This window comes from Callionymus lyra, chromosome 5 (assembly GCF_982586985.1).
Source record: "Callionymus lyra chromosome 5, fCalLyr1.hap1.1, whole genome shotgun sequence".
Lineage (NCBI taxonomy): Eukaryota > Metazoa > Chordata > Actinopteri > Syngnathiformes > Callionymidae > Callionymus > Callionymus lyra.
In genome coordinates, this window is record NC_141822.1 from 2453645 (window position 1) to 2480886 (window position 27242).

Below are 27242 nucleotides of genomic sequence, written 5' to 3' on the forward strand. Positions count from 1 at the left end.
GTATTACTCATTTGTGTGTATTTTGTGTCTCTGTTGGTGTAGTATTAATTTGTATGTATGTTGTGTCTCTGTTGGTGTAGTATTCATTTATTTATTGATGAACTATCACCCAGAGTCACGATGTTAAAGGAGGACCACAAGGGGGAGACAGTGGCATCAGTGGTTATTTGATCAATTTAATTTTCTCAATGAAAAGTCTCAACACAGCATCAGCTTCACAGCAGACGGACGTGATTGGAGCAGCAGGAGACACGAGAGAAACAGCCAATCACAGGCCACGCCTCAGTCATCATTCTTACTCATGCAGAGGACGTAATGACTGCTGCCATCTAGAGGCCGGAAGTTGAATTGCAACACGAAAATGAACAATTGCTAAATAAGAAGTCAAATATTATTACATTATGGGGCGACATAGCTCAGATGGTAGAGTGGTTGCCTGCAGTCCAAAAGGTTGCAGGTTCAATCCCAGCTCCAGACAAGCTTGTGTCGTTGTGTCCCTGAGCAAGACACTTTACCCTGATTGCTCCTGATGGTGATCTTGGCGCAAGTGTGCAGCCTACAGCCTACTCCCATCAGTATGTGTGAATGGCTGTCAAAAGCACTACCGAATTTCCCCTCGCGGGACTAATAAGGGATTCTAAAAAAAAAATTAAAAAAAAGTTTTTATTTTATTGAATAAAAAAATAAGAACTATGAGGTTAAAATTAAATATGACTTGAAAGCAAAAATAAAATGTTATTTTCAACACCAATACAGTGCTGTTGAATATTGATTCAGTATGGAATAAAAAGGAAAAAAGAAAAGGAAAAATGTGATATTTAAGTATGTGAATATTTAAGTGTAACAAACACCTGAGAGTTTTCTTTGATAAATGTGCTCAGTTGAACACCCCAGAAAATATTTGTTGAATTATTAATTATGTATTATTATTATATATTATTTTGTTGCTTTTATTTCACTCCTCAAACGTTCATTGTTGGTCCGACGCTCGTGACGCCCGTCGCTGGTGCTGAGTGGGTGTGACCCGGGAGCTGCTGATCCGCTCACAGTCCGACAGCATCCGAGCCCAAGGTTCACTCTGCTCTGCATCGACAACATCACGGCAAGTAGAAGATTGTTGACGGGCGTTCGTTCAACTTGAATAATAGATATAATAATAGAAGCTGAGCTCGACACGTCGTTGTCAGAGGAAACTAAAGTTTGGATTGACTAGTTGGTTTTTTGATGACAACATTTGACTAGTTGGTTTTTTGATGACAACATTTGATTGACTAGTTTGTTGAGATGAAACGTGTCTGACAGTCAACTATATATTCACTAAAGTTAAAACTACATTTCTGCTCCAGAATCAAACTTTCTTCCTCTAGTTGATCAGTCCCAGAAGAAAAACTCTTTGGCGTACGTTTGATCTGTGTTTGCCGAGAGGGAGGAAACCTGGACCTTCAAGACTTAGTTGCCAGAGACTGTTAAACCTGCTTCACCACGCCTCTAAAAACAACATGTTTGTTTAAAAGTTAAGCTAAGTTGAGCTTTTGAAAAAACTCATCTGAGAACATTTAGATAAAGTTTCCAAGAGAAGTCATCTTGAAAACCAACAGTCGGTAAATCATTAACTGATGACATCATCAAAACGTTTACTGATGACATCATCACAACTTCATTTACTGATGACATCATCACAAGTTTAATTTACTGATGACATCATAACAGCATCATTTACTGATTAAATCATCACCTGCATGGTTCTACCTCTGTCATATTGAGACATTAAGAGATTTCCAGATGTTTCTTATCACACTTTTGCTGATGACATCCAGCTCTACTGCTCTTTTGATCCAACTGAGCCCCAAAGGCTGAACAGCTTAGTCAATTGTTTGCTAGAAATCAAACAATGAGTGAAAACACTTTACAGCTAAATGTGGACAAAACTGAAACTCTGGTGATTGCTCCTGATGATAAGATTCCAGGGTTGAGTCAGTACTTGGGTGACTTAGGTCAGTCTGTCAAACTGAGCCTGAGAAACCTGGGTGTTGTATTTGATAAAGACATGTCTCTTGTTCAACACTGAAGAAAACTGACCAGAAACTGTTTCCTTCAACTGAGAAAAATCTCCAAACTTAGGAAAATGTTGTCACAACATGATCTGGATCTTATAATCCATGCGTCTGTTTCTTCTCGTCTGGACTATTGTAACAGTTTGTTTTCATGTCTTAACAAGAAGGATCGTCTCGTCTGCAGTTGATTCAGAACTCTGCAGCCAGAATTCTGACCCGCTCTAGTAGAAGAACTCACATTTCTCCGATCCTTAAAACTCTTCACTGGCTTCCAGTTTCTTTCAGGATCAACTTTAAAATTCTGGTTCTTACTTTCAGATCTATTCATGGTCAGGCTCCTCCTTACATCACTGATCTGATCCAGCCTTACACCCCAGCTCGGGCTCTGAGGTCTGTGGATCAGAATCTACTTATGGTTCCACGCACACGACTCAGGACCAGAGGAGAGAAATCTTTTCAGGCTGTTGCTCCTAAGCTTTGGAACGATCTTCTCTCTCTTTGCTCTTGATGGATCTACTGACTCCTTTAAGAAACATCTGTGTTTGATGATCTACTGACTCCTTCAAGAAACATCTGTGTTTGATGATCTACTGACTCCATTAAGAAACATCTGAGTTTGATGATCTACTGACTCCTTCAAGAAACATGTGTGTTTGATGATCTACTGACTCCTTCAAGAAACATCTGTGTTTGATGATCTACTGACTCCTTCAAGAAACATCTGTGTTTGATGATCTACTGACTCCTTCAAGAAACATGTGTGTTTGATGATCTACTGACTCCTTCAAGAAACATCTTAAGACGTTTCTATTTGTTCAGGCTTTTCCTTGAATTTCTGGAACTCCTGTTGTGTTATCAGTATTATCTTGATCTTTAAAATATATACTTTATTAAATATTGTTTTGATTGTTTAAGCGCTTTGTGACCCTGGTCTAGAAAAGCGCTATATAAATAAATATTACTTACTTACTTACTTACTTACATTTCAACAACTGCATCTTCACATGTTGAAGCAGAAGTTTAATGTGTGACACATCTGTAAACATCTGTGGAGAAAATAAACAAAAAAAATTCTTAGAACCTGAAGTAAAAGCGAAAGAATCCTAAGTTTGCAGCTCACTAGGCGATGGTCAGTGTGACGTCTTTCAGGAGGTCATCACTCTGGTGTAGGACGTCTTTGAGGTCTCGCTGGTGCAATTAAAACTCTTCACTGGCTGCCAGTTTCTTTCAGGATCATTTTTAAATTCTGATTCTTACTTTCAGATCTATTCATGGTCAGACCTTCCATCAGTGATCTGATCCAGACTTACACCCCAGCTCGGGCTCTGAGGTCTGTGGATCAGAATCTACTCATGGTTCCTGAACACGCTTCAAGAAACATGTGTGTTTGATGATCTACTGACTCCTTCAAGAAACATCTGCGTTTGATGATCTACTGACTCCTTCAAGAAACATCTGCGTTTGATGATCTACTGACTCCTTCAAGATACATCTGTGTTTGATGATCTACTGACTCCTTCAAGAAACATGTGTGTTTGATGATCTACTGACTCCTTCAAGAAACATCTGTGTTTGATGATCTACTGACTCCTTCAAGAAACATCTGTGTTTGATGATCTACTGACTCCTTCAAGAAACATGTGTGTTTGATGATCTACTGACTCCTTCAAGATACATCTGTGTTTGATGATCTACTGACTCCTTCAAGAAACATCTGTGTTTGATGATCTACTGACTCCTTCAAGAAACATCTGTGTTTGATGATCTACTGACTCCTTCAAGAAACATCTGTGTTTGATGATCTACTGACTCCTTCAAGAAACATCTGTGTTTGATGATCTACTGACTCCTTCAAGAAACATCTGTGTTTGATGATCTACTGACTCCTTCAAGAAACATCTGTGTTTGATGATCTACTGACTCCTTTAAGAAACATCTGTGTTTGATGATCTACTGACTCCTTCAAGAAACATCTGTGTTTGATGATCTACTGACTCCTTCAAGAAACATTATCTTGTTCTTTTAAGTATATACTTTATTGAATATTGTTTTGATTGTTTAAGCGTTTTGTGACCCTGGTCTAGAAAAGCGCCCTACAAATGTTACTTACTTACTTACTATTCTTTGAGGTGCCGGTGTTTGGACCAAAGTTGCATCCAGTTTGATTTGAGATGGTTCTTTTGTAGGAAGATGGTGTTGCTGATGACCAGTTTCTTCTCAGTGCACAGATCCAGCAGGAAGTGCTCATTGTCATTGCAGTTACAAGCTCGCCTTTACTGGCATCTTGGCCCACTCTGGCGTTGAAATGTCCAAGTCTATCGCCGTGTCGTCTGCGAAGCTACGTCATAGATGGCTTTGGGGCTCTGAGTAGAAGTTGTTTTTTCTGCAGGCTCGGTTTGAAGAGTCGGGGGCACACTCACTGAAAAACGTGCTTGTTCTTTAGAGCGAGGAGCATGGACATGATGTGGTCAAAAAGGTTGATTGGCAGGTTGTTCAGCCTGGAGACTTGAAGGATCTGACCATGAAGTCAACGCTTGTCCTGACCAGAAGAGGGTTTATCCTGCACCATGAACCTGCAGGAGTCTCAAGTCCTGAGCCGCCTGCATGTTTGGGATTAGAGCTGTGGCTTCAAGGGAAATCTTCCACCTGCTGTATCTGATCCTTTCCCATCACTACAGGACTTGGAAAAAGTCGGTGATTTGATTGACGTGGATGACATGGATGTGCTCTTCAAGCCTGCACCATGGTTTTTTTTAGTTGAAGCACAGTGAGCGTGATACTGGCTCCATCCTTTACATCTTCGGTCCATTTGCCATAGCCTAGCAGTGTGAAGTCCTCGGGTTTTAGGCTTCATATCATAATGTCCTTGTCCTAGATGGATGGCCTGCAAGGCTGTCCAGCTCCATCTGCCCAGTGATGCCGTAAAAACATCACACCCTCACGTGGTTAAGTCCGCAAGCTGAAGTGGTTGACCAGAGCGTGGTGCTTGGCTTCACGTGGGAAATTTAGGGATGAGTGGGGGACTAGTGGTGCCCGTCCACCCTACCAGGTAGGGAGCAGCATGCCAGACACCAAAGGTACTATCCCTCCACAAAACCCCTATGTAACCCCCTATGGAAAAGAGCTAGAGGCTACGCTGAGGGACAATCGAGGTCAAATAAGAGAGTCTGGGACGGTGTTAAAAATGACACTGGACACAAAATCAAGTCCTTTGTGACGAAGGTGGACACAGTGGAGGAGGTAAACGGTCTAAACAACTTTTTCAACAGGTTCGAGCAGGTCACCTCACCCTCACTGCTGCTTCAGGACCTGCCCCACCTTCTTGTGCCCCCCAGCACCTCACAACCACTTCCCAGCTTCACTTCACTCCAGGTACACGATGTACTTCGGAGGATTCGTCCAGGGAATGCTGCTGGTCCTGACAAGGTGTCTCCTCGACTGCTAAAAACCTGCAGAACTAGCTGAGCCGCTCCAGCATGTCTTCGACCTCAGTCTACGGCTTGGGAAAGTATCAACCCTGTGGAAGACTCACTGTGTCGTTCCAGTCCTGAAAAAGAGACGGCCCAGCGAGCTGATCGATTACAGACGGTGGCACTGACTTCAAGGCTGATGAAGACACTGGAGCTGCTGGTCCTCAAACACCTCATGCCTCAAATTAAGCACGCGCAAGACCCCTTGCAATTTGCCTACCGGCCTGCAGTGGGTGTGAAAAATGCCATTGTCCATCTCCTGCATTGAACCTTCTCCCATCTGGATAAAGGAAGCAGCTCAGTAAGGATCCTGCTCCTAGATTTTTCTAGCGCCCACAATTGACACAGATCAATGTGGACTCCGGAATGGTCTCCTAGATCTCGGACTATCTCACATATTGACCACCATCAGTCAGGCTCAAGGACATCACGTCTGACACTGTGGTGTGCCGTACAGGAGCACCTCAGGGGACAGTACTGGCCCCTCTCCTCTTCACCATCTGCACTTCAGACTTCTGCTACAACTCAGAGCTGAGTCTGGTCCAGAAGTTGCTGACGACACTGACATTGTTGGATGCATCAGGGACAACAGCGAAGACGAGTATAGGAGTCTGATACGCGACTTTGTGGACTGGAGTGAGAGGAACCACTTGCAGCTGAACACCTCAAAGACCAAGGAGCTGGTCTTGGACTTTGGTAGGTCCAGGACAAACAGTCTCCATCAGAGGTGACGAGGTGTTGACAAATATAAATACCTGGGCGTGTGTCTGGACCTGGTCCTGCAACACAGACCATGTGTCTAAGAAAGTCCAGAGTAGACTGTACCTTCTGAGGAGGATCATTGAACATCTGCAGGTCCATGTTCTACCAGTGTGTGGTGGTTTGATGCTGTGGTGTGTTGAGGTGAGAACTTGTCCGAGTGTCAACATCTGTGGTTGAAGCTGGACTCACTGGTGACATCACTGGACAAACTACTGTCCATCATGATCATCTCCCATGATGCAACACTGTCATCAGTGAACACATGGAGCACCAATGCTCCTCCCATGATGCAACACTGTCATCAGTGAACACATGGAGCACCAATGCTCCTCCCATGATGCAACACTGTCATCAGTGAACACATGGAGCACTAATGCTCCTCCCATAATGCAACACTGTCATCAGTGAACACATGGAGCACCAATGCTCCTCCCATGATGCAACACTGTCATCAGTGAACACATGGAGCACTAATGCTCCTCCCATGATGCAACACTCATAGACTCAGGGACTCATTCATGCCTCGTGTTATTAGATTGTTTAACTCTGAGTTTGGAGCAGGAGTAAAAAGATTATTCTATTCCATATTTGTATCATTTTAGGTCTTTTGTTAATGATCTCTTCACCCTTTGGTTATTTTGACCACTAACAACAAAAGAAAACTTCTTCAAACATCATCGTCAAATGAAAATCAAACTATATTTTTATTCAGCTCCAGAAAACAGTTTGTACCTCTCAGTGTCTCTCGCAGCAGCTACAAATGATATCAAGTGTACAAGAGTTAAAGTGACCTTTTGAGTGACTCACGAAATACATGAAGCTAAAGCTGCAAAGAATAGAATAGAATAGAATAGAAAAGCTTTATTCATCCCCAGAGGGGAAACACACTTTCACAGCAGCGCAGTTGAAAAAATAAAGTGCAAGGAAAAAGAAATAATAAAAGAGATAATACAAAATAAAATAAAAACGATCTTAAGAATATACAATTATTTACAAAAATTAGAAATTTAACACTATTAACAAAATAAAATAGAATAAAATAAAATAAAATAGAAATAAAAACGGGAAAAAAATAAAAATAAAAAGCACACGAGAAGAAAAACACACTACGGATTAGCATCAGGATATTTAAAGTAGAGAGTTAAATATCCTGACACCAGTTGGGATGAAGGACCTTCTATAACGCTCCGTCCTACACTGGGGGTGCCTGAGCCTGCCACTGAAGGAGCTGGCCAGCTCCTCCACGGTCAGGTGCAGTGGGTGAAGGGCGTTGTCCCTGATGGAGGATAGTCTGGAGAGTGTCCTCCTCTCTCCCACCTCCTCCACCGAGTCCAGCGAGCGGCCCAGGACAGAGCCGGCCCTCGTGACCAGCCTGTTCAGTCTCTTCCTGTCCCGGTCCGTGCTGCCTGCTCCCCAGCAGACCACAGCGTAGTGGATAGCAGAGGCTACCACGGAGTCATAAAAGGTCCTTAAAAGTGGTCTGCACACTCCGAAGGACCTCAGTCACCCCAGGAAGTGGAGGCGACTTCGGCCCTTCTTGTACACGGCGTTGATGTGTGTGGAACAGTTCAGTTTATTGTTGAGGTGAACACCCAGGTATTTGAAGCTGTCCACCAGCTCAATGTCCGAGCCCTGGATGCTCACCGGTTGATGTGGTGGGGACTTTTTCCTGAAGTCAATCACCATCTCCCTTGTCTTAACGGTGTTTAAGCAAAGGTAGTTGCTCTCACACCAGTCAACAAAGTCCTTGATGACTGACCTGTACTCCAGCTCGCCCCCCCCAGACACGCAGCCCACAATGGCAGAGTCGTCAGAAAACTTCTGGAGGTGACAGCTGCTGGAGTCATAGGTAAAGTCCGCCGTGTAGAGGGAAAAAAGGAAAGGTGACAGCACTGTCCCTTGAGGCACCCCGGTGCTGCAGATGGTCACCTCAGACCTGCAGTCCTGCAGCCTCACATACTGCGGCCTGTTGGTGAGGTAGTCCATCGTCCATGCTGCCAGCTGTGTCCCAACTCCTGCGTCCTCCATCTTCTTCCTTAGCAGCGCCGGCTGGATGGTGTTGAAAGCACTTGAGAAGTCAAAAAACATGACTCTCACAGTGCTACCGGCGGCTTCCAGATGAGTCAGTGCCCGGTGCTGCAGGTAGATGACGGCGTCGTCCACCCCCATCTTTGGCCTGTAGGCGAACTGCAGCGGATCCAACGCAGAGCTCACAGTCGTGCGTAGCTCGCAGAGTACCAGCCTCTCCAAGGTCTTCATCAGATGAGAGGTCAGGGCGACTGGTCTGAAGTGGCTCGGCTCCTTCGCGTGTACCGCCTTGGGAACCGGAACCACACAGGAGGTCTTCCACTGGACCGGGACCTTCTCCAGTTTGAGGCTCAGGTTGAAGATGTGTGTGACCAACTCACAAAGTTGATCAGCACAGTCCCTGAGCAGTCTGGGGCTGAGTCCATCTGGTCCAGCAGCTTTCCTGATCTTCAGTCGCCTTAATTCTCTCCTCACCTGTTCAGATGTAACAGAGAGAGGTGGCTGTGGGGGGTTGGGCAGCTGAGGCAGTAGGGCGTGTTGGAGGGGAGAAAGGTGGCTTGGAGGTGAGAACGGTTGGGGGGAGGGGGCTGAAGCAGGGGAAAAGCAGCTTTGTGAAGAGTGGGGGGCAGAGATGGAGGGGGGAGGGGGGCCCTGATCAAACCGGTTGAAATACTGGTTAAGTTCAGTGGCCGATCTTTGGTCTCCCCCTGCTGTGGCTCTGGCTCCACTCTGGCCATGACCTGAGATGTTCTTCAGGCCTTTCCACACATCCCTTGTGTTTCCCTGCGCCAGTTGCTCCTCCAGTTTCCTCTTGTATTCCTCCTTGGCCATCCTGATCGCCTTCTTGAGCTCTCGCTGGACCTCTTTAAGCTCCTCTCTGCTCCCTGAAGCAAACCCCCTCTTCTTCTTGTTCAGCAGAACTTGAAGTTGAGGGGTCACCCATGGCTTGGTGTTGGCAAAGCACCGCACCTTGCGGGTCGGTGTGACGTTGCCCTCACAGAACTTTATGTAATCTGTGCAATGGTCATTGAAGGTGTCGATGTCATCACCATGAGAGAACACGCTCCAGTCTGTAGACTCAAAGCAGTCTCTCAGCCTCTCCTTGGCTTCATCATTCCACATCTTAACAGTTCTTTTCTGTGCAGGCTGTCTCCTCACCATGGGAGTGTATTCAGGTCGCAGACGTATCAGGTTGTGATCAGAGCGGCCGAGGGGGGGCAGGGCGGTGGAGGTGTAGGCACCTTTTACATTTGCATATAAAAGGTCCAGAGTCTTGTCCTCCCGGGTGTGGCACTTCACGTATTGTGTGAAGGTGGGAAGAATGGAGGAAAGTGAGGCATGGTTGAAATCTCCGTTAATGAGCAGGAGAGAGTTCGGGTGTTTGAGCTGCAGGTCCGACACTGAGGCGCTCAGCCTCTCGCTCGCTGCGGCTGCGTCCGCAGAGGGAGGAATGTAAACAGTGAACACAATCACATGTGAGAACTCCCTCGGGATGTAATACAGGCGGATGCCCACCGCAACGAACTCTATGTCCTTAGTGCACACTTGTTCTTTAATGGAGACATGAGCGGGATCGCTCCATCTCTCATTAATAAACACCGCCACTCCTCCTCCTCTCCTCTTTCCATCCATGTCCCGGTCCGCACGAACCATCTTGAACCCCTCCAGGGAAACAACAGAGTCTGGGATCTTCTCCGTCAGCCAGGTCTCCGTGAAACATAGAAGGCTGCTCTCCCGGAAATCTCTCTGATGCCGGGTCAGCGCAGCAAGCTCGTCCGTTTTATTCACGATCGAACGTACATTTCCCATGATGATCGAAAGATCAGAACAAGTTCATTTCCTAACCATCAGTTACACATTGTGACAGTCGTTTGGTTTAGAGTTTCAGACGATGAGAACTCCTCAGTCCTGCTCCATCCAAACATCTGCTACTTTCTCTCCAGAGCAACCGTCAATCATTTCATTAACAAGTTTCCTTCATGTGACTCATGTGGGAATGTTCTAAACATTCTTCTGCTGCCTTCCGTTCTTCTCTGGCAGTCCAACCATCCATGTCGTCACTTGAAGAAACTTTAATGATGATCCACGACTTAATTCATGAACTTCTGCTGTTGTTAACCTGTTCTTGTCATCTTAATCTTCCAAATAAACTTTAAAAGCAATTATATTATCAGATCAAATGTTTCTATGAGTAACTACAGCTGTGTAAGAAAATATTGATACACTTAAATACTGCGATACACTGATGTTTCTTGAAGGAGTCAGTAGATCATCAAACACACATGTTTCTTGAAGGAGTCAGTAGATCATCAAACACAGATGTTTCTTAAAGGAGTCAGTAGATCATCAAACACAGATGTTTCTTGAAAGAGTCAGTAGATCATCAAACACGGATGTTTCTTGAAGGAGTCAGTAGATCATCAAACACAGATGTTTCTTAAAGGAGTCAGTAGATCATCAAACACAGATGTTTCTTGAAGGAGTCAGTAGATCATCAAACACAGAGATGTTTCTTGAAGGAGTCAGTAGATCATCAAACACAGATGTTTCTTGAAGGAGTCAGTAGATCATCAAACACACATGTTTCTTGAAGGAGTCAGTAGATCATCAAACACAGATGTTTCTTGAAGGAGTCAGTAGATCATCAAACACAGATGTTTCTTGAAGGAGTCAGTAGATCATCAAACACAGATGTTTCTTGAAGGAGTCAGTAGATCATCAAACACAGATGTTTCTTGAAGGAGTCAGTAGATCATCAAACACAGATGTTTCTTGAAGGAGTCAGTAGATCATCAAACACAGAGATGGTTCCAAAGCTTAGGAGCAACAGTCTGGAAGGATTTCTCTCCTCTGGTCCTGAAGTTCAGGAACCATCAGTAGATTCTGATCCACAGACCTCAGAGCCCGAGCTGGGGTGTAAGTCTGGATCAGATCACTGATGGAAGGTCTGACCATGAATAGATCTGAAAGTAAGAACCAGAATTTTAAAATGATCCTGAAAGAAACTGGCAGCCAGTGAAGAGTTTGAAGGAGAAATGTGAGTTCTTCTACTAGAGCAGCCAGTGAAGAGTTTGAAGGAGAAATGTGAGTTCTTCTACTAGAGCAGCCAGTGAAGAGTTTGAAGGAGAAATGTGAGTTCTTCTACTAGAGCGGCTCAGAATTCTGGCTGCAGAGTTTAGTATGATCTGCAGGCGAGACACATCCTTCTGGTTTAGACACAAAATAAACTGTTACAATAGTGTAAACGACACAAACACATTATAAGATCATGTTGTGACAACATTTAAGTTTATAGATTTTTCTCACTTGAAACAGTTTGTGTCAGTTTTGTTCAGAGTTGAACTAGAAACATTTGTCAAACACCAGGTTTCTCAGTTTGACTGACATAAGTCACTCAAGTACTGACTATTAGTTAAACTTCCGGCAGTAATTACGTTGTCAACGGCATAATGATCAGAATCCGTTTTATTTGCCAGTGATAAGTAAGAACAACACAGGAATTTGTTGTGAATTTGAAAAGGCGAGACAATCATCGAGGCGTCATTTAGATCTTGTCATGCATGGAGGTTTTGGACGATCCCGATATTTGGATGTTTGTGGCAGGATCACTTCACACACCCGTCTACACAACATGTTTTCCTCGTCTGTCTGGATGGAAAGATAGAGACTTGTCTTACAATAAAAACATATCCTCCAGAGATAAATAGGATTCCTGTCTCATGATCAAGTGTTCCGGTCATGGCGGTCCCTCATTGAATTCCTTCCAGCATATTTCCAGCACCACAAACCACATAGTTGCTGCAGTGCTAATGCTAATGGTTAATACAAAACATGCAAACGTTGCCTGAACATTATCGTTTGCAGACGCAGCACAATAAAAGTCAAAAGTGCAGGATTCACAAGTAAACTCCAGACGGAAAGTACTGGTTGAGCCTTAGGTGCTGCGATAGTCTGTTGGCAAATACAACAGTCAGTGATGCGATGCTAAAGTACACACAACACAAAATCATTTGAAGTATCTTGTAAACTCCAAGACACAAAACCATCCCAACAAAGAGGACCAGTCCGGGTCAACAAGGAAGTTGACCTTATGTGACACAGTCTGTGATGATCCTAAGAACTTCATTCAACCTCATCATGCTGTCCCCCAAAAAGTGCCGGGTTGACTCTGGTGTTGTGATAGTGTAGTAACAAGTATATATGTGTAGTATTGTCCAGTACTTGACTCTGGTGTTGTGATAGTGTAGTAACAAGTGTATATGTGTAGTATTGTCCAGTACTTGACTCTGGTGTTGTGATAGTGTAGTAACAAGTATATATGTGTAGTATTGTCCAGTACTTGACTCTGGTGTTGTGATAGTGTAGTAACAAGTATATATGTGTAGTATTGTCCAGTACTTGACTCTGGTGTTGTGATAGTGTAGTAACAAGTATATATGTGTAGTATTGTCCAGTACTTGACTCTGGTGTTGTGATAGTGTAGTAACAAGTATATATGTGTAGTATTGTCCAGTACTTGACTCTGGTGTTGTGATAGTGTAGTACCAAGTATATATGTGTAGTATTGTCCAGTACTTGACTCTGGTGTTGTGATAGTGTAGTAACAAGTATATATGTGGAGTATTGTGGAGTACTTGACTCTGGTGTTATGATAGTGTAGTACCAAGTATATATGTGTAGTATTGTCCAGTACTTGACTCTGGTGTTGTGATAGTGTAGTAACAAGTATATATGTGTAGTATTGTCCAGTACTTGACTCTGGTGTTGTGATAGTGTAGTAACAAGTGTATATGTGTAGTATTGTCCAGTACTTGACTCTGGTGTTGTGATAGTGTAGTAACAAGTATATATGTGTATTATTGTCCAGTACTTGACTCTGGTGTTGTGATGGTGTAGTAACAAGTATATATGTGTAGTATTGTCCAGTACTTGACTCTGGTGTTATGATAGTGTAGTAACAAGTATATATGTGTAGTATTGTCCAGTACTTGACTCTGGTGTTGTGATGGTGTAGTAACAAGTATATATGTGTATTATTGTCCAGTACTTGACTCTGGTGTTATGATTGTGTAGTAACAAGTATATATGTGTAGTATTGTCCAGTACTTGACTCTGGTGTTGTGATGGTGTAGTAACAAGTATATATATGTAGTATTGTCCAGTACTTGACTCTGGTGTTATGATAGTGTAGTAACAAGTATATATGTGTAGTATTGTGGAGTACTTGACTCTGGTGTTATGATAGTGTAGTAACAAGTATATATGTGTAGTATTGTGGAGTACTTGACTCTGGTGTTATGATAGTGTAGTAACAAGTATATATGTGTAGTATTGTGGAGTACTTGACTCTGGTGTTGTGATAGTGTAGTAACAATCAATAAGTGTAGTATTGTCCAGTACTTGACTCTGGTGTTGTGATAGTGTAGTAACAAGTATATATGTGTAGTATTGTCCAGTACTTGACTCTGGTGTTGTGATGGTGTAGTAACAAGTATATATGTGTATTATTGTCCAGTACTTGACTCTGGTGTTATGATTGTGTAGTAACAAGTATATATGTGTAGTATTGTCCAGTACTTGACTCTGGTGTTGTGATGGTGTAGTAACAAGTATATATGTGTAGTATTGTCCAGTACTTGACTCTGGTGTTATGATAGTGTAGTAACAAGTATATATGTGTAGTATTGTCCAGTACTTGACTCTGGTGTTGTGATGGTGTAGTAACAAGTATATATGTGTATTATTGTCCAGTACTTGACTCTGGTGTTATGATTGTGTAGTAACAAGTATATATGTGTAGTATTGTCCAGTACTTGACTCTGGTGTTGTGATGGTGTAGTAACAAGTATATATGTGTAGTATTGTCCAGTACTTGACTCTGGTGTCATGATAGTGTAGTAACAAGTATATATGTGTAGTATTGTCCAGTACTTGACTCTGGTGTTATGATAGTGTAGTAACAAGTATATATGTGTAGTATTGTCCAGTACTTGACTCTGGTGTTATGATAGTGTAGTAACAAGTATATATGTGTAGTATTGTCCAGTACTTGACTCTGGTGTTGTGATAGTGTAGTAACAAGTATATAAGTGTAGTATTGTCCAGTACTTGACTCTGGTGTTGTGATAGTGTAGTAACAAGTATATATGTGTAGTATTGTCCAGTACTTGACTCTGGTGTTGTGATAGTGTAGTAACAAGTATATATGTGAAGTATTGTCCAGTACTTGACTCTGGTGTTGTGATAGTGTAGTAACAAATATATATGTTTAGTATTGTCCAGTACATGACTCTGGTGTTGTGATAGTGTAGTAACAAGTATATATGTGAAGTATTGTCCAGTACTTGACTCTGGTGTTGTGATAGTGTAGTAACAAGTATATATGTGAAGTATTGTCCAGTACTTGACTCTGGTGTTGTGATAGTGTAGTAACAAATATATATGTTTAGTATTGTCCAGTACATGACTCTGGTGTTGTGATAGTGTAGTAACAAGTATATATGTGTAGTATTGTACAGTACTTGACTCTGGTGTTGTGATAGTGTAGTAACAAGTATATATGTGAAGTATTGTCCAGTACTTGACTCTGGTGTTGTGATAGTGTAGTAACACATATATATGTGTAGTATTGTCCAGTACTTGACTCTGGTGTTGTGATAGTGTAGTAACAAGTATATATGTGTAGTATTGTCCAGTACTTGACTCTGGTGTTGTGATAGTGTAGTAACAAGTATATATGTGTAGTATTGTCCAGTACTTGACTCTGGTGTTGTGATAGTGTAGTAACAAGTATATATGTGTAGTATTGTCCAGTACTTGACTCTGGTGTTGTGATAGTGTAGTAACAAGTATATAAGTGTAGTATTGTCCAGTACTTGACTCTGGTGTTGTGATAGTGTAGTAACAAGTATATAAGTGTAGTATTGTCCAGTACTTGACTCTGGTGTTGTGATAGTGTAGTAACAAGTATATATGTGTATTATTGTCCAGTACTTGACTCTGGTGTTGTGATAGTGTAGTAACAAGTATATATGTGTAGTATTGTCCAGTACTTGACTCTGGTGTTGTGATAGTGTAGTAACAAGTATATATGTGTAGTATTGTCCAGTACTTGACTCTGGTGTTGTGATAGTGTAGTAACAAGTATATATGTGTAGTATTGTCCAGTACTTGACTCTGGTGTTGTGATAGTGTAGTAACAAGTATATATGTGTAGTATTGTCCAGTACTTGACTCTGATGTTGTGATAGTGTAGTAACAAGTATATATGTGTAGTATTGTCCAGTACTTGACTCTGGTGTTGTGATAGTGTAGTAACAAGTATATATGTGTAGTATTGTCCAGTACTTGACTCTGGTGTTGTGATAGTGTAGTAACAAGTATATATGTGTAGTATTGTCCAGTACTTGACTCTGGTGTTGTGATAGTGTAGTAACAAGTATATATGTGTAGTATTGTTCAGTACTTGACTCTGGTGTTGTGATAGTGTAGTAACAAGTATATATGTGTAGTATTGTCCAGTACTTGACTCTGGTGTTGTGATAGTGTAGTAACAAGGATATATTCGATCGATCAGTTCAATACGTCAATCATGGATCAATAGATCACACTTCTATGTTGTGATCTCTCTCGGGGGAGGAATTGTTTGTGGCGAGAACTGAGCCCATGAATCTCCTCTTTGTGTCGGTTGCCGTGGTAACCTTTTGTGTCAGTCACTGGCCTCCCTGTCGCCGCGACGACCGCGCCTGTCAAAAGTGACGTGTCGGTGGTTCAGGTGCAGCGATGGCGGCGGCGAGCGGCGGCGCGACGAAGCGGCGAGGCTGGGGGCGGCTGAGGCAGCGCTGGAAGCTTCTGGGCGTGTTTGAGATCGACGGACGCCATCAGCTCCACGCTCTCGCCTGCATGATGAAGGAGGGACTGACGGCCGCCATTCTGACCTCCGGCGACAGCAAAGCTTCCGTGAGTTCGACCTCCGGCTTCTGACATGTGACCTGCTGCTCCAGAGGTCACGACCTTTGCACCGCTGACGAGCAGCACGGAGAGCAAACATGACAATAACAAACGACACATTTTTGTCAAAGTAATAATAATATTAATAATGATAATGATAGTAATGATAGTAATGATAATGATAGTAATGATAGTAATGATAGCAATGATAGTAATGATAATGATAGTAATGATAGTAATGATAGTAATGATAATGATAGTAATGATAGTAATGATAGTAATGATAGTAATGATAGTAATGATAATGATAGTAATGATAGTAATGATAATGATAGTAATGATAGTAATGATAGTAATGATAGTAATGATAATGATAATGATAATGATAGTAATGATAATGATAATGATAGTAATGATAATGATAATGATAGTAATGATAATGATAATGATAATGATAATGATAGTAATGATAGTAATTATAATGATAGTAATGATAATGATGATAATAATAATAATAACAATTATAATAATAATAATAATGATGGTAATGATTAAAAATAAAAATATATATATAATAATAATACTGATAATAATATTAACAATAATAATAATAATAATATTAATAATGATGGTAATGATTACAAATAAAAAATATATATAATAATAATACTGATAATAATATTAACAATAATAATAATAATAATAATGGTAATAACAATAATAATATTAATAATAATGAAAATGACAACAACAAAAAATATAATATTAATAATAATGATAATAATAACAATAACAACAACAAAAATATGATATTAATATGACTATGAATATTCATGTGAATAATAAAATAATAATAACAGTAATAATACTAATAATCATAATAATGATAAAAATAATAATAACAATAACAATAGTAATAATAATAATAATAATAATAACAATTACAATCACAAAAAAATAGTAATAATAATAATAATAATAATAGTAGAAAATGTAACGCAACTGCAAACTTGATTGAACTTTAATTATTTACATTGATTGAATCGACAGTTATTTATTTAGATAATTAAACATTTCAAACGTTGAAACTTCTTTTTTTTTTAAAGTTAAATATTGCAATTCCAATAATAATATATATATACTGTATATTTTTTTCTAAATTCTATATTTTTAATTCAATATAAATGTTGGTGTAATATAGTCTCCAGACTAAAGCAACAGATCACAGAGATACTGATCAAACTCTCAGCCAATCATGCGACTCACAGACGATCATGTGACGACGTATAAGTCAAAATAATTTACATATTCAATTTGGGAAATGTATTTTTTTCCAATATTTGAATTTAAAACCTTCCAACTTCATACAAATGTTTGATATAAAGTATTTAAAAAGTGATTTAATTCTCAACAAGATTAGATCAAAGTTGGATTGATTGACAGATTTACTAACAAACACTTCAATCAAACGTCATAAATAATAACTTTTGCTTCTTTAGGATCAAATGTTGGACGATGACTTCAAGTCTGCTGTCACTCAAGATCACATGGTAAACATCTCAGTATTTGATTGACAGGTCTTCCTTGATTGACGTGCGTGTGTTTGTGTGTGTGTGCATGTGTGTATATACGTGTGTGTTGTTGTGCAAATACGTGTGTACATGTGTGTGTAAGTGTACATGTGTGTGTGTGTACATGTGTGTGTGTGTACATGTGTGTGTAAGTGTACATGTATGTGTGTGTACATGTGTGTGTGTACATGTGTGTGTGTACATGTGTGTATAAGTGTACATGTGTGTGTGTGTACATGTGTGTGTACATGTGCGTGTGTCTGTACATGTGTGTGTACATGTGTGTGTGTGTAGAACTTCTCCATGGACACATACGCGGGTCCAGTGTTTGCGTGTCTGCGCTCCAGCCTCCAGATCTCTGAGCAGGAATATCAAGAGTCGCTGTGTTCAGAAAACTTCTTCCTGCAGTTCATCAGCAACTCCAAGAGTAAAGCCGACTTCTTCCTGACGTGCGTGCGCTCACACACACACACACACACACACACACACACACACACACACACACACACACACACACACACACACACACACACACACACACACACACACACACACACACACACACACTCACACACACACACACACACACACTCACACACACACTCACACTCACACTCTCACACACACACACACACACACACTCACACACACACTCACACGCACACGCACACACACACACACGTTGGTTGTGCGTTGATTCTGGTTCTGATCCGCAGACACGACAAGCGCTTCTTCCTGAAGACTCAGAACCAGAGAGAGGTTGAGTTCCTCCTGCGTCACCTGAAGGTCTACGTCCAGCACCTGAAGTCTCATCCTCACTCGCTGCTGGTCAAGTTCCTCGGTACACTCTGACCTTTGACCTCTGACCTCACCATCCGCTCAAACCCAACCACACATGCATCACGACAACATGACGTCAGATGATCAAACGTTTATCAAAACTTGATTTATTGATCAGAAAATATCAAGTTTTTTAACCTAAAACGATAAAATCATTATATTTAAATCATGTTTATCTAACAACGTACATTTTTATCTGTAAAACAAATGCATTTTAGTATATATTTACTTAAACATTTTTACTCAAACTAACCCTTTAGTCACTTCTTTACCTTTAAATAGTGAATACATTTACATCTATTTGTATATATTTCATGTCTGAATACTTCATATAATATCGATCTCTGGATCTAAAGGTTTGTGTTTTAAATCCATTGAACACAAGAATGTTTTGTTTTTTTCCTGCAGGCGTTCATAGGATCAAGATTCCTCACAGACAGAAGGTACTGACTCTTCTGTACTGACTCATCTGTACTGACTCACCTGTACTGACTCACCTGTACTGACTCATCTGTACTGACTCATCTGTACTGACTCACCTGTACTGACTCACCTGTACTGACTCTTCTGTACTGACTCATCTGTACTGACTCACCTGTACTGACTCTTCTGTACTGACTCACCTGTACTGACTCACCTGTACTGACTCACCTGTACTGACTCTTCTGTACTGACTCATCTGTACTGACTCACCTGTACTGACTCTTCTGTACTGACTCACCTGTACTGACTCACCTGTACTGACTCACCTGTACTGACTCTTCTGTACTGACTCACCTGTACTGACTCACCTGTACTGACTCTTCTGTACTGACTCTTCTGTACTGACTCACCTGTACTGACTCTTCTGTACTGACTCTTCTGTACTGACTCACCTGTACTGACTCTTCTGTACTGACTCTTCTGTACTGACTCTTCTGTACTGACTCACCTGTACTGACTCTTCTGTACTGACTCACCTGTACTGACTCTTCTGTACTGACTCTTCTGTACTGACTCACCTGTACTGACTCTTCTGTACTGACTCACCTGTACTGACTCTTCTGTACTGACTCTTCTGTACTGACTCACCTGTACTGACTCTTCTGTACTGACTCTTCTGTACTGACTCTTCTGTACTGACTCACCTGTACTGACTCTTCTGTACTGACTCACCTGTACTGACTCTTCTGTACTGACTCTTCTGTACTGACTCACCTGTACTGACTCATCTGTACTGACTCTTCTGTACTGACTCTTCTGTACTGACTCTTCTGTACTGACTCTTCTGTACTGACTCTTCTGTACTGACTCATCTGTACTGACTCACCTGTACTGACTCTTCTGTACTGACTCATCTGTACTGACTCACCTGTACTGACTCACCTGTACTGACTCATCTGTACTGACTCATCTGTACTGACTCATCTGTACTGACTCTTCTTTACTGACTCATCTGTACTGACTCACCTGTACTGACTCTTCTGTACTGACTCATCTGTACTGACTCTTCTGTACTGACTCATCTGTACTGACTCACCTGTACTGACTCACCTGTACTGACTCATCTGTACTGACTCACCTGTACTGACTCTTCTGTACTGACTCATCTGTACTGACTCTTCTGTACTGACTCACCTGTACTGACTCTTCTGTACTGACTCATCTGTACTGACTCACCTGTACTGACTCACCTGTACTGACTCATCTGTACTGACTCTTCTGTACTGACTCATCTGTACTGACTCACCTGTACTGACTCACCTGTACTGACTCTTCTGTACTGACTCATCTGTACTGACTCATCTGTACTGACTCATCTGTACTGACTCACATGTACCGACTCATCTGTACTGACTCATCTGTACTGACTCATCTGTACTGACTCACCTGTACTGACTCTTCTGTACTGACTCTTCTGTACTGACTCTTCTGTACTGACTCTTCTGTACTGACTCTTCTGTACTGACTCACCTGTACTGACTCACCTGTACTGACTCTTCTGTACTGACTCTTCTGTACTGACTCTTCTGTACTGACTCTTCTGTACTGACTCATCTGTACTGACTCATCTGTACTGACTCACATGTACCGACTCATCTGTACTGACTCATCTGTACTGACTCTTCTGTACTGACTCTTCTGTACTGACTCATCTGTACTGACTCTTCTGTACTGACTCATCTGTACTGACTCACATGTACCGACTCATCTGTACTGACTCATCTGTACTGACTCATCTGTACTGACTCTTCTGTACTGACTCATCTGTACTGACTCATCTGTACTGACTCATCTGTACTGACTCTTCTGTACTGACTCATCTGTACTGACTCTTCTGTACTGACTCATCTGTACTGACTCTTCTGTACTGACTCATCTGTACTGACTCATCTGTACTGACTCATCTGTACTGACTCTTCTGTACTGACTCATCTGTACTGACTCTTCTATACTGACTCTTCTGTACTGACTCATCTGTACTGACTCATCTGTACTGACTCATCTGTACTGACTCATCTGTACCGACTCATCTGTACTGACTCATCTTTACCGACTCATCTGTACTGACTCATCTGTACTGATTCATTTGTACCGACTCATCTGTACTGACTCATCTGTACTGACTCATCTGTACTGACTCATCTGTTCTGACTCATCTGTTCTGACTCATCTGTTCTGACTCATCTGTTCTGACTCATCTGTTCTGACTCATCTGTACCGACTCATCTGTACTGACTCATCTGTTCTGACTCTGACTCATCTGTACTGACTCATCTGTACTGACTCATCTGTTCTGACTCATCTGTTCTGACTCATCTGTTCTGACTCATCTGTTCTGACTCATCTGTTCTGACTCATCTGTACCGACTCATCTGTACTGACTCATCTGTTCTGACTCTGACTCATCTGTACTGACTCATCTGTACTGACTCATCTGTACTGACTCATCTGTACTGACTCATCTGTACTGACTCTTCTGTACTGACTCTTCTGTACTGACTCTTCTGTACTGACTCTTCTGTACTGACTCATCTGTACTGACTCATCTGTACTGACTCATCTGTACTGACTCATCTGTACTGACTCATCTGTTCTGACTCTGACTCATCTGTACTGACTCATCTGTACTGACTCATCTGTACTGACTCATCTGTATTGACTCATCTGTACTGACTCATCTGTACTGACTCATCTGTACTGACTCACCTGTACTGACTCATCTGTTCTGACTCATCTGTACTGACTCATCTGTACTGACTCACCTGTACTGACTCATCTGTACTGACTCATCTGTACTGACTTATCTGTACTGACTCACCTGTACTGACTCATCTGTTCTGACTCATCTGTACTGACTCATCTGTACTGACTCATCTGTACTGACTCATCTGTTCTGACTCATCTGTACTGACTCATCTGTTCTGACTCATCTGTACTGACTCATCTGTACTGACTTATCTGTACTGACTCATCTGTACTGACTCATCTGTTCTGACTCATCTGTACTGACTCATCTGTTCTGACTCATCTGTACTGACTCATCTGTACTGACTCATCTGTACTGACTCATCTGTACTGACTCATCTGTTCTGACTCATCTGTACTGACTCATCTGTTCTGACTCATCTGTACTGACTCATCTGTACTGACTCATCTGTACTGACTTATCTGTACTGACTCATCTGTTCTGACTCATCTGTACTGACTCATCTGTTCTGACTCATCTGTACTGACTCATCTGTTCTGACTCATCTGTACTGACTCATCTGTTCTGACTCATCTGTACTGACTCATCTGTACTGACTCATCTGTACTGACTCATCTGTTCTGACTCATCTGTACTGACTCATCTGTTCTGACTCATCTGTACTGACTCATCTGTACTGACTCATCTGTACTGACTCATCTCTACTGACTCATCTGTTCTGACTCTGACTCATCTGTTCTGACTCATCTGTACTGACTCATCTGTACTGACTCATCTGTACTGACTCATCTGTACTGACTCATCTGTACTGACTCATCTGTACTGACTCATCTGTTCTGACTCATCTGTACTGACTCATCTGTTCTGACTCATCTGTACTGACTCATCTGTACTGACTCATCTGTTCTGACTCATCTGTACTGACTCATCTGTTCTGACTCATCTGTACTGACTCATCTGTACTGACTCATCTGTTCTGACTCATCTGTTCTGACTCATCTGTACTGACTCATCTGTACTGACTTATCTGTACTGACTCATCTGTACTGACTCATCTGTTCTGACTCATCTGTACTTACTCATCTGTTCTGACTCATCTGTACTGACTCATCTGTACTGACTTATCTGTACTGACTCATCTGTACTGACTCTTCTGTACTGACTCTGACTCATCTGTACTGACTCTTCTGTACTGACTCATCTGTACTGACTCATCTGTACTGACTCATCTGTACTTACTCATCTGTTCTGACTCTACTGTACTGACTCTACTGTACTGACTCATCTGTACTGACTCACCTGTACTGACTCATCTGTACTGACTCATCTGTACTGACTCATCTGTACTGACTCTTCTGTACTGACTCATCTGTACTGACTCATCTGTACTGACTCATCTGTACTGACTCATCTGTACTGACTCATCTGTACTGACTCTTCTGTACTGACTCATCTGTACTGACTCTTCTGTACTGACTCATCTGTACTGACTTATCTGTACTGACTCATCTGTACTGACTCATCTGTACTCACTCTTCTGTACTGACTCATCTGTACTGACTCATCTGTACTGACTCACCTGTACTCGCTCCAGGAATGGTTTTTCATTTTTTACGCTCTTCCTTCCCAGAAATACTTCATTGTGATGCAGAGTGTTTTTTATCCAGACGAGCGGATCAACGAGAGGTTTGTTCCGTCAATACATCCCATCATTTCTGGAAATATACTATCGTCATATTTACTGTCCGTGAACAACTAAGACTTACTATAATTACTATGAAGCTGCACTGCAAGTAGTATTACTCTGCAAGTCTCTCTAGTATTATTCCGCAAGTCTGTGTATTATTATTCCGCAAGTCTCCGTAGAATTACTCCGCAAGTCTTTGTAGTATCACTCTGCAAGTCTTTGTAGTATCACTCTGCAAGTCTTTGTAGTATCAGTCCCCAAGACTCTGTAGTATTACTTCGCAAGTCTTTGTAGTATCACTCTGCAAGTCTTTGTAGTATCAGTCCCCAAGACTCTGTAGTATTACTTCGCAAGTCTTTGTAGTATCACTCTGCAAGTCTTTGTAGTATCAGTCCCCAAGTCTCCGTAGTATTACTCCGCAAGTCTATCTAGTATTATTCTGCAAGTCTCTGTATTATTACTCCACAAGTCTCTGTAGTATTACTCCACAAGTCTCTGTAGTATTACTCTGCAAGTATCTTCAGTATTACTTCACAAGTCTCTGTAGTATTACTTTGCAAGTCTTTGTAGTATTACTCCGCAAGTATCTGCAGTATTACTTCACAAGTCTCTGTAGTATTACTTTGCAAGTCTTTGTAGTATTACTCCGCAAGTCTTTGTAGTATCACTCTGCATGTTTTTGTAGCATTACTCTTCAAGTATTTGTAGTATCATTCCCGAGTCTTTTAGAAACACTCTGCAAGTCTCTGTATTATTACTTCGCAGGTCTCTGTAGTATTACTCCACAAGTCTCTGTAGTATTACTCTGCAAGTATCTTCAGTATTACTTCACAAGTCTCTGTAGTATTACTTTGCAAGTCTTTGTAGTATTACTCCGCAAGTATCTGCAGTATTACTTCACAAGTCTCTGTAGTATTACTTTGCAAGTCTTTGTAGTATTACTCCGCAAGTCTTTGTAGTATCACTCTGCATGTTTTTGTAGCATTACTCTTCAAGTATTTGTAGTATCATTCCGCGAGTCTTTTAGAAACACTCTGCAAGTCTCTGTATTATTACTTCGCAGGTCTCTGTAGCATTACTCTGCAAGTCTCCGTAGTATTACTTCGCAAGTCTTTGTAGTATCACTCTGCATGTTTTTGTAGCATTACTCTTCAAGTATTTGTAGTATCATTCCGCGAGTCTTTTAGAAACACTCTGCAAGTCTCTGTATAATTACTTCGCAGGTCTCTGTAGCATTACTCTGCAAGTCTCCGTAGTATTACTTCGCAAGTCTTTGTAGTATCACTCTGCATGTTTTTGTAGCATTACTCTTCAAGTATTTGTAGTATCATTCCGCGAGTCTTTTAGAAACACTCTGCAAGTCTCTGTATTATTACTTCGCAGGTCTCTGTAGCATTACTCTGCAAGTCTCCATAGTATTACTCCGCAAGTCTTTGTAGTATTACTCCCCAAGTGTCCGTAGTATTACTCCACGAGTCTCCATAGTATCACTCCGCAAGTCTCTGTTATATTATTCCGTGAGTTTCAGTAGTATTACTCAGCGAGAGGCATAGTATTACTCTGTGAGACTCCGTAGTAGTAGAGTTAAGTTTTCATAGTATCACTAGTGGCTCCTGACTACAGACTAAAGTACTACGAAGCTGCAGCAACATATGATCTTGTGCCTTCGTGTTTAATAATAGACTTGTGTGTTGAAATGAAATACTTCAAATACTTCGCCTGAAGATGGTGTTTTGATTGACAGGTACGACATCAAGGGCTGCGAGGTGAGTCGCTGGACCGCTCCGGCTCCGGAGGGAAGTCCCCTGATCGTGGTCCTGAAGGACCTCAACTTCGAGGGACAGTTCATCGGACTCGGTAGGTTCGACCAGCGACGCCGTGGCTTCAACTCACGGCGCGTCTCGGCAGACGAGGAGCGCTCCTGGTTCCTGCGGCAGATCCAGATCGACACGGACCTCCTGAGGAGACTCAACGTGCTGGACTACAGTCTCCTGGTGGCCCACCAGCCGCTGCACCGCGACGAGCGCAAGTCCACGCCCTCGCTGGCCGACATCATCAGCAGGACCAGGAGGTGAGAAGAGTCTCTTCATCCATGAAACTCAAAAATCAACGTCTTTCAAGCCAAAGAAAAGGTTTTAAGAAAAGATTACAATAAAAAAAAAGTGACTTTAATGACACAAGATGTATTTTCTGTTTAATCAGAAATAAAAGTTTTCATTGATTCAATCAAAAGAAAATATTTTCAATCAAAAAGTAGCTCGAATTAAAAATAAACTGTAGATTGAAAGCTGGTTAATATAAAAAAGAAAATAAATTCAATCCAATTAAAAAGTTCCTTCAATCAAAACAAAAAAAAATATTCATAAAAAAGCTTTAATTAAGAAAAAGACGCTTCACCAAAAATGTTTCTAATCAAAAATATTTAATATATCTTTGTTTAATATTTAATGAAAAAATTCCTTTTTCAACTCAACATTTTCAATTTAAAAAAGTTCCTTTAATAAAAAAAATCTCTATTTTCATTTACAATAAAAGTCACTTCAACCCAATTAAAAAAAAAAGAAAATGTGCTTCAAGAAAACTGAAAAAAAAGTTAAATTCTTTAAATAATGACTTTTTAAGACATTATAAAAAATATTGAAGAATTAGAAAATCAAACTAGAGAGAACCTCACGATGTTCGTCTCTTCAGGTCCGTGTATCCAGGCTGCAGACGCCAGCGGGTCCCGAGTGTTCCGGGGACAGTTCAGGAAGATCCTGCTTCATGTGAGAAGACATCAGAGCTGGTCCAACGTAGACTCGATGCCCTCGAGTCCAGGTTCGAGGCCCAGAATCTGCGTCTCCTGCCCGACCTGAAGAACCCGCTGCATGTCATCGACGGGCCCGAGCGACGATACTTCGTCGGCATCATCGACATTTTCACCGTCTACGGCTTCAGGAAGCGTCTGGAGCACTTTTGGAAGAGGCTGCGACATCCAGGTCGATCCTTCTCCACCGTCAGCCCGCCGGCCTACAGTCTCCGGCTCTGCCAGTGGCTGCAGGACCACACGCAGTAGACTAGTCTGGACCAGAACACAACCACACGGTAGACTAGTCTGGACCAGAACACAACCACGCAGTAGACTAGTCTGGACCAGAACACAACCACACTGTGGACTAGTCTGGACCAGAACACAACCACGCAGTAGACTAGTCTGGACTAGAACACAACCACACTGTAGACTAGTCTGGACCAGAACACAACCACACTGTAGACTAGTCTGGACCAGAACACAACCACACTGTAGACTAGTCTGGACCAGAACACAACCACACTGTAGACTAGTCTGGACCAGAACACAACCACACTGTAGACTAGTCTGGACCAGAACACAACCACACTGTAGACTAGTCTGGACCAGAACACAACCACACGGTAGACTAGTCTGGACCAGAACACAACCACACTGTAGACTAGTCTGGACCAGAACACAACCACACTGTAGACTAGTCTGGACCAGAACACAACCACACGGTAGACTAGTCTGGACCAGAACACAACCACACTGTAGACTAGTCTGGACCAGAACACAACCACACTGTAGACTAGTCTGGACCAGAACACAACCACGCAGTAGACTAGTCTGGACTAGAACACAACCACACTGTAGACTAGTCTGGACCAGAACACAACCACACTGTAGACTAGTCT

The 27242-nt window shown here is 41.7% G+C and overlaps 1 protein-coding gene across 1 annotated transcript; it reads left to right on the forward strand.

Moving 5' to 3' along the window:
- Positions 1 to 1023: 1023 nt before the first annotated feature.
- Positions 1024 to 26783, forward strand: pip5kl1 (phosphatidylinositol-4-phosphate 5-kinase-like 1). Its single transcript, XM_087790460.1, has 10 exons — positions 1024 to 1102; positions 16089 to 16273; positions 17764 to 17814; positions 18130 to 18284; positions 18552 to 18676; positions 19084 to 19118; positions 23496 to 23551; positions 25297 to 25409; positions 25461 to 25623; positions 26244 to 26783. The coding sequence occupies exons 2-10, from the start codon at positions 16097 to 16099 to the stop codon at positions 26605 to 26607; spliced, it is 1239 nt and encodes a 412-aa protein (XP_087646586.1). The 5' UTR covers positions 1024 to 1102; positions 16089 to 16096; the 3' UTR covers positions 26608 to 26783.
- Positions 26784 to 27242: the final 459 nt, after the last annotated feature.